Source organism: Larimichthys crocea, chromosome VIII, assembly GCF_000972845.2.
Source record: "Larimichthys crocea isolate SSNF chromosome VIII, L_crocea_2.0, whole genome shotgun sequence".
Taxonomy (NCBI): Eukaryota; Metazoa; Chordata; class Actinopteri; family Sciaenidae; genus Larimichthys; species Larimichthys crocea.
Window position 1 is genome coordinate 17267316 of NC_040018.1, and position 12563 is coordinate 17279878.

The 12563-nt window shown below is 39.2% G+C and overlaps 2 protein-coding genes across 5 annotated transcripts; one reads left to right on the forward strand and one right to left on the reverse strand.

Annotated features, from left to right (window-relative positions):
• Positions 1-68: 68 nt before the first annotated feature.
• pbld (phenazine biosynthesis like protein domain containing) lies at positions 69-4502 on the reverse strand. The gene is made up of 10 exons (XM_010732349.3): positions 4221-4502; positions 3668-3767; positions 2203-2301; positions 1876-1985; positions 1501-1530; positions 1268-1356; positions 935-1026; positions 689-772; positions 399-461; positions 69-247 (listed from the first exon to the last, which is right to left on the reverse strand). Exons 1-10 carry the CDS (start codon positions 4302-4304, stop codon positions 135-137), a joined length of 864 nt encoding a protein of 287 aa, XP_010730651.2. The 5' UTR covers positions 4305-4502; the 3' UTR covers positions 69-134.
• Positions 4503-4903: 401 nt separating this feature from the next.
• On the forward strand, positions 4904-12426 carry hnrnph3 (heterogeneous nuclear ribonucleoprotein H3 (2H9)). 4 transcript variants are annotated; one of them, XM_010732363.3, is made up of 11 exons: positions 4904-4984; positions 5904-5996; positions 6534-6689; positions 7016-7159; positions 8296-8434; positions 9212-9411; positions 9777-9872; positions 10159-10274; positions 10666-10801; positions 11177-11233; positions 11446-12426. In XM_010732363.3, the coding sequence occupies exons 2-11, from the start codon at positions 5909-5911 to the stop codon at positions 11544-11546; spliced, it is 1233 nt and encodes a 410-aa protein (XP_010730665.2). In that variant the 5' UTR covers positions 4904-4984; positions 5904-5908; the 3' UTR covers positions 11547-12426. The 4 variants fall into 4 exon arrangements, with proteins under 4 accessions (XP_010730665.2, XP_019109386.1, XP_019109385.1 ...); XM_019253840.2 differs by having other exon boundaries at positions 4921-4984; positions 5900-5996; XM_027281781.1 differs by lacking the exon at positions 4904-4984 and adding an exon at positions 5016-5244 and having other exon boundaries at positions 5900-5996.
• Positions 12427-12563: the final 137 nt, after the last annotated feature.

The window sequence follows — 12563 nt, forward strand, 5'->3', positions numbered from 1 at the left end:
CTGTTCTTTCCATCTTCTAGTATGTTGGCATGTTTAGTGATGTTTCAGTATGACAGTCAAGACAAGGATGTGTATAGCTTTTTATTTAAACCATTTTTTCTTTTAATCAAATTGTACAGAGCATGTGTCTGTGGCTACAGTATGATTGTTCCCTGCAGGACAGTGACCACCTGTCCGCCTATGTTGATTCTTCCGTCATCTCTCACTTCCAGTTCCAGCTCCCCACCTCGACTGGAGCATTGGTAAGCTATACAAACACACAAAATGGGAAAATCTGAGTGTCTGTGTGGTTTAGTTCAGTAATTGACTATGTATAGACACCTGTCATTTACATGATGACAGGTGTCTATAGAGAGAATGACACATTTTAATGATATGAAAGTAGTTCAGTTAATTACCCAGCATTTTCTTCTTTCCTAGTTTCTTAGTCCAGTAGCAAGCCAGCACCGTGTGGGCAGAACCTGCAAGGACAAAAAACATTTTCCAGGTTTATTTCACTAAACACATTGAACAACTTATTGCATTGTATTCATGCTAGATGTCCTTTTGTTTGTATGCAAACGTGTAATATTATCAAAGAGTCATTTACACTAATTTACAATTAAGCCATGTGCAAGATAACATGATCTCACACTGTTAACCAATAAAGACAGTAATAGTAGTAGGAGTGGTGGTGTTAGTAATCTACCAGTAACAGGGTCCTCAGTGATGCCGTTCCATGGAGCAAAGTATCTGGAGTAGAAGTCATATCCTGGCTGGCTGTCTGGGGATCCTATTGGCAGATAAAGAAGGACATCATGTCTTATGTGATGCCTAAGACATGATGAACAGCCTAACCAATAAAGGTTTCAGCAAACAAACAACTGTTGCTTACTGTACGTCTTAACTTCAGTACCACTATAACCTATCTGAAGGATGTCTTAGCTTTGGTTACCTTTCATGGTGAGGATGAGTCCTTTGACTTTTCCAGTCTTCTCACTGCTCTGAAGAAGAATAGGATCAATTTTCAGACTGGTTAGCACTGACCTGGAAGAAAAGCACACACACATGCAGCACTTAAAGTCACAAACAAGCCCAACAAGATACAAGTGAGGGATTTTGGAGAATGAGTATGATCAAGAGACAGACATGCTTATGTTTGAGAGCTCAGAGCTTTTGATGTAAAGTTATGTGTTTGAGGTGCAGACAAAGCGTTAAAGACTGAGAGGTGTGAAGACTGATAACTGTTATACTACATACTTATGTCTGTGTGTGTTTTCATTGTAACCTGTCACAGCTGTCAGCTAGTCGAACCATCAGTTTCTTAGTGTTGGCACTCAGATAAACATCTTGGATTGGGAGGTCTCCAACTGCAGCCTGTGTCACAAACGCAGCAGCAAAGACACAGTTAAACATGCACACACACAAACACACAAGAATATTATCACACTGTATACTTCATATAGAGTGGTTCATGTGTAAAACATGCACTCACAGTGGGACATAGGTGTAAAATCTTACCTTGATGATATCTCTGAACTCATTGGGATCCTGTGGAAGGCATATTACAATACAATATATCAACAAAACACAGATTAGCAATTGCAGTCATGAAATATTTTGCAAAGTCACTCAACAACTGCGGTACTAATGCTATCCCAGCTAAAGCTTTATGTTACATTATTGTAGGATTGTTATGTTACTATATTCTTTCATTTCGAGCACTCAGTTGCACAGCGTTGGTTATATTTTCATATTTTATAGCCCTGTTAATCCACACAGTGTATCCGTTACTTGTCGTCTACACATCAAGATCCAAACTATTTAAACTATAATAGTAAATGTCAGCCAGGATTACCTGGTCCTGTCTCTGGATTAGCTGACCACATACTGTACCTGCTCGGTGGGCGGGTTGAGAGGAAAATCCAGGACGTAGCCGTCCCCCTGCGGGGTGACAGCCACTTCTCCACTCCTGGTATCAAACACCAGTACGGGATTCACATTGTCTAAAAGATGTGACATATACACATAGAACGTTATGCTCACAGGATAGCATGAACTAGGTTTACTTTGTTTACACATAACTGATTTAATAATACTTTGTCCTTTCTTGTATTGAGCTGCACTGTGTTTTTATATAGAAGGTGTTTTGTTATTGTTAAACTTACTAATTACCAATTAAACTTTATGAATTGTCTGTGTGCTGTGTGTTTTGTATCTTACTCTTATACTGGAATAGCACTGCTGCAGTGGCCAGAGTGGCATGACCACACAGATTCACTTCATTAGTTGGTGTAAACCATCGAAGGCGGAACCGTGATCCTGTTAATCACAACAGACTGTCAAACAGGTCCAACAACTTTATCACATAATCCATATATAACTGTTCACAGAGCCTGCCACTTAAAACTCACATATCTAACAGTAGAAAATAGTTTTACTTAAAACTTAAAACTATAAAGGTTTGTACAGTTTTTACTATTTAATCTTCCCCATTTCTTGCAGAAATCTGGAATACTGTTGTGTTGTTTTAATACTGAGCTGCAAGCAAAATGAAACCCAAGGAGACAGAGTTATTCACTTAAGGCTGTTTAATGCTAATTCTGGGATGACTGCCTTTATACCAAAAGATTAATATCATGCAATGTAACCCTGTTGGACATTGACTTGTTCTGTAGCCAGCCTCAAAGTGGCCATCCGAGGTACTGCAGTTTTTGGCACTTCTGCATTGGCTTCACTTCACAGCCACAGAGGTTGCTGCTTGTATTTAACTATCATTACAAATCCTTTCTCAGGGTTATTAGCAGGATTGTTATTATATTTAAATTGTTAAATAGGCAGAGACTCTTGAGGTGTGTAAATAGTGTAGCTTTAATATCTTCATCAAGCCTTAGATCTATTTATGGTGACTCTGAATGTTTACATTCTTAAGCTGCGTGTGAATGACACTGACATTCCTCTCTGCGCAGTGAAACATTTGTGAAACAATGAGTGACTGCTCGCTGCATTTTTTACCAGTGACAGCTCATTGTATTGTTCTTCCCATTATAAACACTGTGATTCTTAGCTGTGTGTTACACATTGTAACATGGCTGTGCTGAGTGCTGAGGGCAGGTGTTTTTTCAGTTTCAACACACAGGGGCAACATGTGGTCAGGTTAGGGGTCAAAGGTTCACAGCTGTGTGTCTTTACCTGTAACCAGAGCATCTTTAACAATGGTTGACTTTTGTTTTTCACTTTATTAGCTGCAAGAATTTACATGTGTAATATATCAGAGCTGCATAAATCAGTGGCTTTATCGAATCTGTTTGTTTCTCATCAGTGCACCTGCATTTGCTAGATCCTTAATAACTGCGCACACTGGACTGGACTGTCAGATTTGTACACAGTGTACCTAAAGGTTGAAATTTTGTTAAATTTGATGTGAATATTGACAGTCATCTGAAGGTAAACTTTAAAAAAAAAAAATTACAATGAAATAAACTTTTGAAATCTTACCCTAATAAACCTTTGGATGTGGTGATCAGCAGATATTTACTTCTTTATTTTTATGTTTTTATAGTTACCAAGATCCACTGAATTGCTATACAACCAAGTACAATGTCTGTTGAATCCATCTATTTAAACTGATGGCTTTGATCAATAGTATTCGATGTAATGGTAACATATTAAACAGGTATAATCTGACCTGTGGTAAAATCATCAGAGGGGTTGTGCTTGATGAGGAAAGCTGTTTCTGGCAGGTTCATCTCTGCTGCTATCTTCTGATACAAGTCATCACTCAGCTCCTGTTAGAAACACAATACATAAATATAAATCTTTGTGAGGTGTAATATTTATATACGGCAGTACATGCACATAGATGCACAGATAAAAGAATGTTTAAAAAACTAATTATTCTATTGAAGACTAAGGTAAAAATCCACTATCCGTTCCTTATATTGTTGTAAGACTAAAATCATCTCCTATGGTTATAGCATAGTTAACATTATACTAACACAAATGTAAGTTTGGGGTAAAATATACACAAATCAGCATTCAACTTTATGTTTACAGACTTTTTCTTGGATCCACTGAAATAAATAATCCACTAATAATAAAGTCCACTATCAGTTCTCTTATGTTCCTTGAACAAACAATCAGATACACAGTTTAGAAGCAGCAGGTTTAAGTGTTGTGATTTTTCAGTGCCATTTACTGCAGTCTACATCAACCTCTTCAGCCTAAATATGTTTACTCACATGCATTAGTGGACAAACCGCCGCGGGGTTTCCCTTGAACGGTAAATTAGTAAAGGCATCTAGCTGATATAATTCAATCTCCATGATGGTCTAGATGTGAAAACGACTCGAAACCGAAAAAGTCTCCAGGGAGGTCGGTGATGGCAGTCGTCCCACTGCTGTCGGTGGACTTTACACCCAGTTGATGTGGTTTACAAAAGTGACACTGAGCTCAGCGTGTCAGGCTTGACAGATTTGGTTGTCAAACCTACATGTTGAGGTCAGGTGAGCCAGGGCTTCTTCCTGTCAGACGAAAAAAAACAAATACCAGAGGGATCCATGTGTGTTACAATTTACAAATGTCTGATTTATGCTTTTACATGTTTTTGGTTTAGTTTATTATTCACAGTGCGCTATGGTATGTGTAGTATTTAAAGTGCTCCACCTGCCTGAATGTCTCCATAATTGTCAATAAATTAAAAAAAAATAATAATAAAATAAAAAATGAACATATCAGGATGTTCCTTATTGGGCATTATTAACTCACACAGCCTATTAATAAAAAAAATCTTGAGTGTCATTACAAAATACAGATCTGTAAAAAAAAATACTCATTTTAATTGAGACATTATTGATAATGCTTGCCTCGTGTTATTAATTTATTATTTTACGTGTATGTCTCTTTTTGTCTCCCAAGTCTCGCGACAACATACCTGAGCCGGGTTTGCTGGCAGTGACACCTGAGGCTCGGGACAGGAGCAGGAGACCGGGGACAAGAGACAACTGTAAGATCATGTCATCCTTTTTTTTTTAAATATTTTTTAGACGTGTGTCACGGTCGTCTGTCTCCTTTGTGTGGACATGGTTTCGATGCCCGGTGACAGCGGCCGGGCCGTCGGGAATTGAACCTGTGTGTCTTTGTGCGTTTGACCGCTGTCAGTGTCCTACAGCTAGCCGCTAGCCTGCTAGCCGCTAATGCTATCGAGCTAACGTTAGCACGTCTGTCTGACAGGGGGGGAAACGTTAGCATCGAGAGCTAACCCAGGTATCCAGGCATGACCGATATCATGCTGCAAAGTTGTAACTTCACTAAAGAGCGAGGATGTGATGTGTTTGGCAAAAGGTTTAAGCGAGTTGAGAGGAAGTGTTGTTACGTTTGCTAGCAGACACTTTGATGGAAGGAGGAAGTGCCAGTCGTTAGCTTGTTTTAATTGTTATGACAGCTTCTGTAACTTTTGTTTTATTTGATCGTTAATGAGGTTTTTGTTGTTCTTACACGCCCGGCTCAGTGTTTTCGTCTCTGGTCACAGTTTTGTTCCTGCAGGCTTCAAAACTTGTTGACAAACCTCAGTGTGAACTTCCTGCAGGATTCATGTTGTGCAATGTTACACTGATGATGATGCACATATCAATAGCTGCTTTGTTCATAGTGGTAAATGTTCAAATAGAGTAAATATCATCCAGCAGAGAAGAGCAGTAAGTTACCTAATACAAGACAAGTTTTTAAATAGAGTTTTTAGTGCACAGGTTTCCACACAGCTGATGCTCGGCATTGTTTTGTCCTTAATCTGAGCCCTGGGTGAAGGTCAGGGGAATAAGCACAGCGTTATTTGATGAAGACTGTGTGATGAGCCTATGTCTTATTGGTGTATTATTGACACAGTAATTGAATGTGTTGCTGCTGTGTTGTGCTCTCCGAGGCAGTGAGGATGTCTTTGAATGAAGAGGGTTATGTGGTTCGGATCAGAGGACTGCCCTGGTCCTGCACACAGGAGGAGGTCGCCAGTTTCTTCTCTGGTGAGCATGCACACATATCTTTACAGCTTCGGGCATGAACGGAGTCAGTAAGACGGAAATAATATCTAGCGTGTTGAAATTGTGATGATGTTTCACAGGCGTTAGTCCCGCTTAGTTAATATAATAGTTCAAATGTAAGTTAACTTTCTGAATTTATATTACGTACAGAAACTAAACTGTCAGAATACATTTCATTAATCGTGGGAGTCAGTCAGTTGTTGCGTCTGCGTCCCTTCAGGACTGCACGCAAACACCATTCTGCTTTATTGTTGCATGTGAGTAAGTGTAATCTAGCTGGTCTCAGTGTCATGTGATTTATGACTCCTTCAGCAATAACGTCTTGTTATCTGCACTCGCACAACCTTTTCTGAGGCGTTGCCTCATTTTAATGATACAAATTTCACATGACTACATCCATTATAGAGCTGTCAGGATCTCAGGCGATCAGATATTGACTGATTCTTTTGTGCCAGGAAATGTCTCTGAGTGTGCAATCCTTTTAATGATTTCCCAATCAATCTTTTTTTTTATTCACAGACTGTGACATCATTGGCAAAGTAAACGGAGTGTGTTTCACTTACTCTAAAGAAGGCCGACCCAGCGGAGAGGCATTTATTGAGCTGAAAACGTCAGAGGATTTCAGGAACGCTCTTGCCAAGGACCGTAAATACATGGGACACCGATACATAGAGGGTAAGCGATATAAACAGTCATAGCAGGCCGATGGAACAGTGAGTTTTCTCTGTGTTGACTTTCTTTTTTTAACAGTTGCAGCGTGATATACCATTACAGACACAGGCAGAGTGTTGCCATCTCATCCGTTTACTTTGGAGTTGTTGTTACCTGTGTGTTTGCTGTGCTGTAAGAGTTTGTTTGGCTCACTTATATTGATTTCCCTGTACAGATCCCAACTTGTATATGCTTTAAACCAAACTCTAATAAGAAAATGTGTATTTTTAAGTTTATTTGTCCTTTCAGATCTTGACATGTATGCCCATCTCTCTGTGTGTCTGAATCAGTGTTCAAGTCAAACCGTAGTGAGATGGACTGGGTGCTGAAACGTAGCGGTCCTGCTGACTATGACAGCTGCAGTGGCTGCATGCTGAGACTTAGAGGCCTTCCTTTTGGCTGCAGCAAGGAGGAGATTGTTCAGTTCTTCTCAGGTACATGAACATTTATATTTCTGTCTGATTACTCTGCTAAACTGATATTATTACACCATCTATGTTAATCTGAGGGATAGTTTTTACAGACATGTGGCTCACCGAGCTTTTGACATCACAGAGTAAAGGTGCTGACAGGACTGCAGCTAGATTTGAAATCAGCGAAAGAGCATCTTAGCTTGCAATGCAAGAAAAAAGAAAGTCCAACAAATGTTCGCATTGAAATAAGTCTAAGGAAAAAGTATTTATATTATTGCAAGTCTAAAGGTGAAACAGCAGTAAACTTTATATTTACAGTCCTGTGATGTTAGGAATTGTCATGAAAAATCCAAAGTACTGCCAACTGCACTTTGAACGGTGCTTTCTACTTTGCTGAGCAAAGCAGCAACATAAACATACACTAACATTTGCCAACACTTAACACTATGTTTTCACATATTTCAAACTAGTATTAATCTGACTTCCAGTCAGTTAACATGTCTGTGTGTCATGGCCCACATGTATGTTTGTTCTTGTAGTATATAGTCTTACTGTGTTTACTAATTTGTCCTTGTTATGAATTGTTAGTTGGCTTCCTTACCATGTTAGTGTTACGTTAACACATTATTTAACATGCTTATGCTATATGACCTTGAAGTCATGCTTCCTAAAGCGGGTTAAAAGATAGGATGGGCTGGGCTGGTATGGCTGAGGGGAGACAGTCCCATGACACTGATCTGGGGTCAGTACTGTCATTCTGCTTACTGGCAGCCTTTATCTAGGATAATCAATACTTAGGAATTATTGGTGTCTAGTGTCACGCACCACTGATAAATAATCATTTTGACAGTGACTTAAATTTGGTTGTAAATTAGAGGAAAATGTTTAGACATCCACTTTAATTTTAGTCCTGCTGACTCCAGGCCAGTATTTGTTTAATTCTGCAGTCGGGCACCTTGTAAAATAAACTGAGTCCTCTGAGATGCTCCTTTTTTTTTCTTTTTTTAAAATACAGTCTAATCAGACACTACAGCTGATATTTATTCGCTGTTATTAATCCTGAAAGCTCCAGTGATGCAGTGGGTGTTGTTCTATCTATTTTATATATCTATCAGTCTACCTACCGACCTATGTATTTATGTGTGCTTGGGTTGAAGGGTTGAGAATCGTGCCAAATGGGATTACTCTGCCAGTGGACTACCAGGGGAGGAGCACAGGGGAAGCCTTCGTGCAGTTTGCTTCAAAGGAGATAGCAGAAAAGGCTCTGGGGAAACACAAGGAAAGAATAGGGCACAGGTGGGACAGACGGGAAAGGGACGGGCTGGAGTGGGCTGGGCTTCTATTGTAGTATTTAATGGGTGGTCATATTAGAGTAACTGTGGTATTAACGGGATGGGTTCTGTTATGGTTCAATGTAAAACATGGCTTGGTGTGCTAGAATAATTATGATTAAGTGGGTGGGTCATGTAATATTTGTTAACATGCTAATGGGAGCGGTTTAATGGGTTCATGTATTGTAATGGTGACATGTTGAATAATGGGATGAAGGTCATGTAATCTTTAAAATAAAAGTGGTGTGAGTATGTTATGCCATAAACAGTCTTGTTGCTGGTCACCACGACCTGGGAGCTCTATTTAATTGTATTAGAGCAACATTTGGCACTTCTTTTATATCCTTTTTATACATGTATCTTATAGATAATTTACTGTGGAAGAGGGGATTAAGTGTATAGCAGAGGACAGTCAAGGTAGCCTTTACCATTAAAGTATCAAACTTCTTAATGTCATTAAAATGATCAGTGCAACACCTAAAAGGATTTTCTTTACTGTAAGTAACAAGAGGTGAGGTTGGTGTAGAAGTCCTTTACTGCAGCCGTAAGCCCAGCTAGTGATGAGACTTTGTCAGCTCCAGGTTAAAACTACTTAGACCACTGTTTAAACTATTTGTCTTCTGTGTGTGTTTATCTTCTCTCTCTGTAAATAATATCTGTGTATGTAACCCAAGCTAAGCCATTTCTACACCTTAACCCTCTCCTCTGCCCACATCCACACCACGGGCCTCTAATATTACAGGTATATAGAGATTTTTAAGAGCAGTCGTAATGAGATCAGGGCCTACTATGAGTTGCCCCGGCGGGGGATGGGAGGCCAGAGACCAGGGCCCTACGATAGACCCGTGATGGGGGGTCCCAGAGGAGGGTTCTTTGGGCCCACACCTGGGCGCGGTGGATCTCTGATGGACACCATGAGGAGTGGAGGGGGATATGGCGGAGGTAAGCAGAGTTTTGTCTTTCTGCATGCAGCAATATTTTCAAAAGTGTAATCAGTCAGTGCCACAGATGGTAGAACAAAACCATGAATCATGCAGAAGTCTGTGCTCTGTTTTTGGTTCTATATAGGACAGCAAGGCAGTACTCACTAGTGGTCCGGCACTAAATCACCTCAAACTGAGAGGCAACATGAAAAGACTTAATTATTAACCGCAAATGTTCACAAAACAGAAGAAATATGCAGTTAATGAACAGTGAACATCATCAACAATCAGTCAGATGCATAAAGAGATCAGACATTGTTTACTCTCCAGCTGTCTTGTTATGTTTTCTGTGTGCTGAGAGTTTCTTCTCTTGCTCTTCTCTAGGTTACGGTGGTTTTGACAGCTACAATGGTTTCAACAACTACTGCTTTGGCAACGGCATGTTTGATGAGCGAGTGAGAGGAGAGAGGGGAGGAAGAGGTAAAGTCCAAATGTAATTTACCCTCTGACATTTAGATGTGCTGAGTTAATGTTTCATGTTAATGTTTACCTTTTGATATTGTTGGTATGAATAAATAGGTTATGCAAAGCAATGAAAAATGAAGCCAGGATAAGAAATGTTAAGAATCTACAGTATATTTTATTATCCGCCTGCCGTTTTTTGTTTCATTATCATTAAGTGAATGAAAAGTTGTCAGTAAGTTGATACCAGATTACTAAAGGCTGTACTGGTAATCTGTGTATGTGTCTGTGTGTTTTGGTTCAGGGCTGGGAGGCCATGGTTACAGCAGTCAGAGCGATGGTTGTTCAGGCTTCCACAGTGGCCATTTTGTCCATATGAGGGGTTTACCTTTCCGTGCCACAGAGGGAGACATCGCAAAAGTAAGAACGCACACACACATTTTATTATTCCTTTTTCTCAAACAGTGGAGATCTAGGCATGGTAGAAAAAAAAATTAAAATCAGTTTCCTAAACCAAGGTCTTAAAAAGCCTTAAATATTTTCTCTTGATCACTGTGGTGATGTTAGCTATAAATTGTGTTATTCTTGATTGTGGGGTGTGTATACAAATAAAAGTGGGATTGTGTGCAGGAGGCTGTTCAATCCGTTTTTCTGGAGATTCAGTCGGCAACATGTTTTTAACCATTTTTAATTTGTTGATCCATCATCAGTTTCTTTGCTTCTTATCTACGTCCAAGTTGTGTTGATTTAATTAGTTATATTATTATTTTACAATTATATCATATAATCATTTTTTTTCTTCTTCCTATAGTTCTTCTCTCCTTTGAATCCAATGAGGGTCCACATCGACGTGGCTCCTAACGGCAAGTCGACTGGAGAAGCAGATGTGGAGTTCCGCTCCCATGAAGACGCTGTGGCAGCCATGTCCAAAGACAAGAACCACATGCGTATGTCCTCTCTTTATCCCCTTCAGCTTATCTGTCCTCGTGGTGCTTCTTGTGACAAGTCTTTCATGCTACATAATGCTGTGTTCACGACACTAAACTAAACTTGTTGACTACATTATATCTACAGAAGCAGAATAATGGCACTCATTCATAAGCTGTCAGGCAGGTTTTAATGTTGTAAATCATTAAGGCAGCATAATCCTGCTACAGCATGAAGCCCTTTATGATCCCTATTTATAGAAAATCATAACAGACAGCATGTGACATAATTCAGATAGTTCTTTAACTAGTTGGAAAAGTAACCAGGTTGATTTAAAGTAAATGGCAGAAGAAAGATTCTTCTATAGTAATAATGGATTGATGTTTTCTCCACAGAGCATCGCTATATTGAGCTGTTTCTTAATTCAACAGCCAGTGGAGCAGCTGAAATGAGTGAGTCTTTATTACTTATTATTACTAACGCCTTTGTATATTATAATGTAGTAATTTGTACAAATAAATGTATCAGGGCTTGCACTAATCAACCTTGTTGCATGTTGTTGGTGTTTTGAATGTTTGTGTCGTAGAACTTATCTTACACTTTAACTTGTCATCACATTCATCAGTTATGTTAAATTATTTAATCTTTCCAAAAACCCTTTCAGGTCGCGGCAGCGGCGGCGGCGGCGGTGGTGGTGGTGGTTACTATGGTAATTCAGGAGGGGGAGGAGGCTCACGGAGCAGCGGGCTGCGTGGTGCATACTGATGATGTCGTCATCCCACTCTTCCAATCCATCCTGACGTTTGTCTTGCGTCTCTGTCGGCCACATTTACGCGATGACAGTTTCTAAGCAGGAGAGCTGATCTGAAGTCTGTCAACTGTTGTGTAACTTTAAACGTTTTATCTAAACCTCACTTCACTTCACTAGAACAGACCAGATAAGACAAACATTACGATTACACCATTCCTAAAAGCCTATGAAGAACAATACGGATAATTTTGGAGATTTCTTTTATATTCTTAAAACAATAATTTGTACACAAAGTACATTTTCTGTGGTGTTCGGATTACGAGAAATTAAACACCAGTTTGTTTTTTCAGAGTTTTAAAGGGCCTTGAAAGGGCAGTAAGTGATTGTGTTGAAGTTTTTACTTTATTGGGATGCACTTTAACTCGTCTCGCAGATGTAAGTCAGTGCAGATGCAGCATGGAGACAGAACGTCATAGGATACAGATAAACAGCTCTGGGACTTAATATATGAAGAAAAATTAATTTTGATTTGGCACTGCTCTGATCTGAGCTTTGAATCTGAATTTGACTTGGATGACATGACAGCAGGAGGAATAGTGAAGCAACAAAACATTACGTTGTTCAGTCTTTTCTAAAATCCTTTAAAGTATTTGTTTATTGTTGTTTTGACTATCGTGATTTCACATGAGCTTTCCTGCTTTGAAGTGTTTGATTAATGTGAGCCAGTGTGTTTTTTATGAATGTTTTCACAGTTCAGTGCAGAATTTAAAAGAAGTTGAATATTATATTCCACTCTCAAAGAATGGAAGTAAAATAAAGTCTCTATATTTGAGCTGTAAGATAGCTTATGCAGCTGTTGTACATTTTGCCTAATAAATTTTATATTTAATTCTCTTTCTGTCTCTCTGACATCATTTTTAAGAGGCATTTGTGTCATGGTTGTATAACTGATTTCAGCAGGACACAGAAAAAAAAAGACTCAACGGTGCAACAACAGTAAACATCAATGGCGTACATTAAAGAGACAGTAA

What these genes read in the sequence shown, in the direction of transcription:
- pbld (XM_010732349.3), bottom strand. Translation starts at nt 4,304, where the DNA reads ATGGAGATTGAATTATATCAGCTAGATGCCTTTACTAATTTACCGTTC. An exon ending in TCAACCCGCCCACCGAGCAG is followed by an intron (nt 1,531 to 1,875) that starts GTACAGTATGTG and finishes TGCCTTCCACAG; the next exon opens with GATCCCAATGAGTTCAGAGA. An exon ending in CACTGAGGACCCTGTTACTG is followed by an intron (nt 462 to 688) that starts GTAGATTACTAA and finishes TTGTCCTTGCAG; the next exon opens with GTTCTGCCCACACGGTGCTG.
- hnrnph3 (XM_010732363.3), top strand. Translation starts at nt 5,909, where the DNA reads ATGTCTTTGAATGAAGAGGGTTATGTGGTTCGGATCAGAGGACTGCCC. An exon ending in AAGGAAAGAATAGGGCACAG is followed by an intron (nt 8,435 to 9,211) that starts GTGGGACAGACG and finishes CTAATATTACAG; the next exon opens with GTATATAGAGATTTTTAAGA. An exon ending in CAGTGGAGCAGCTGAAATGA is followed by an intron (nt 11,234 to 11,445) that starts GTGAGTCTTTAT and finishes AAACCCTTTCAG; the next exon opens with GTCGCGGCAGCGGCGGCGGC.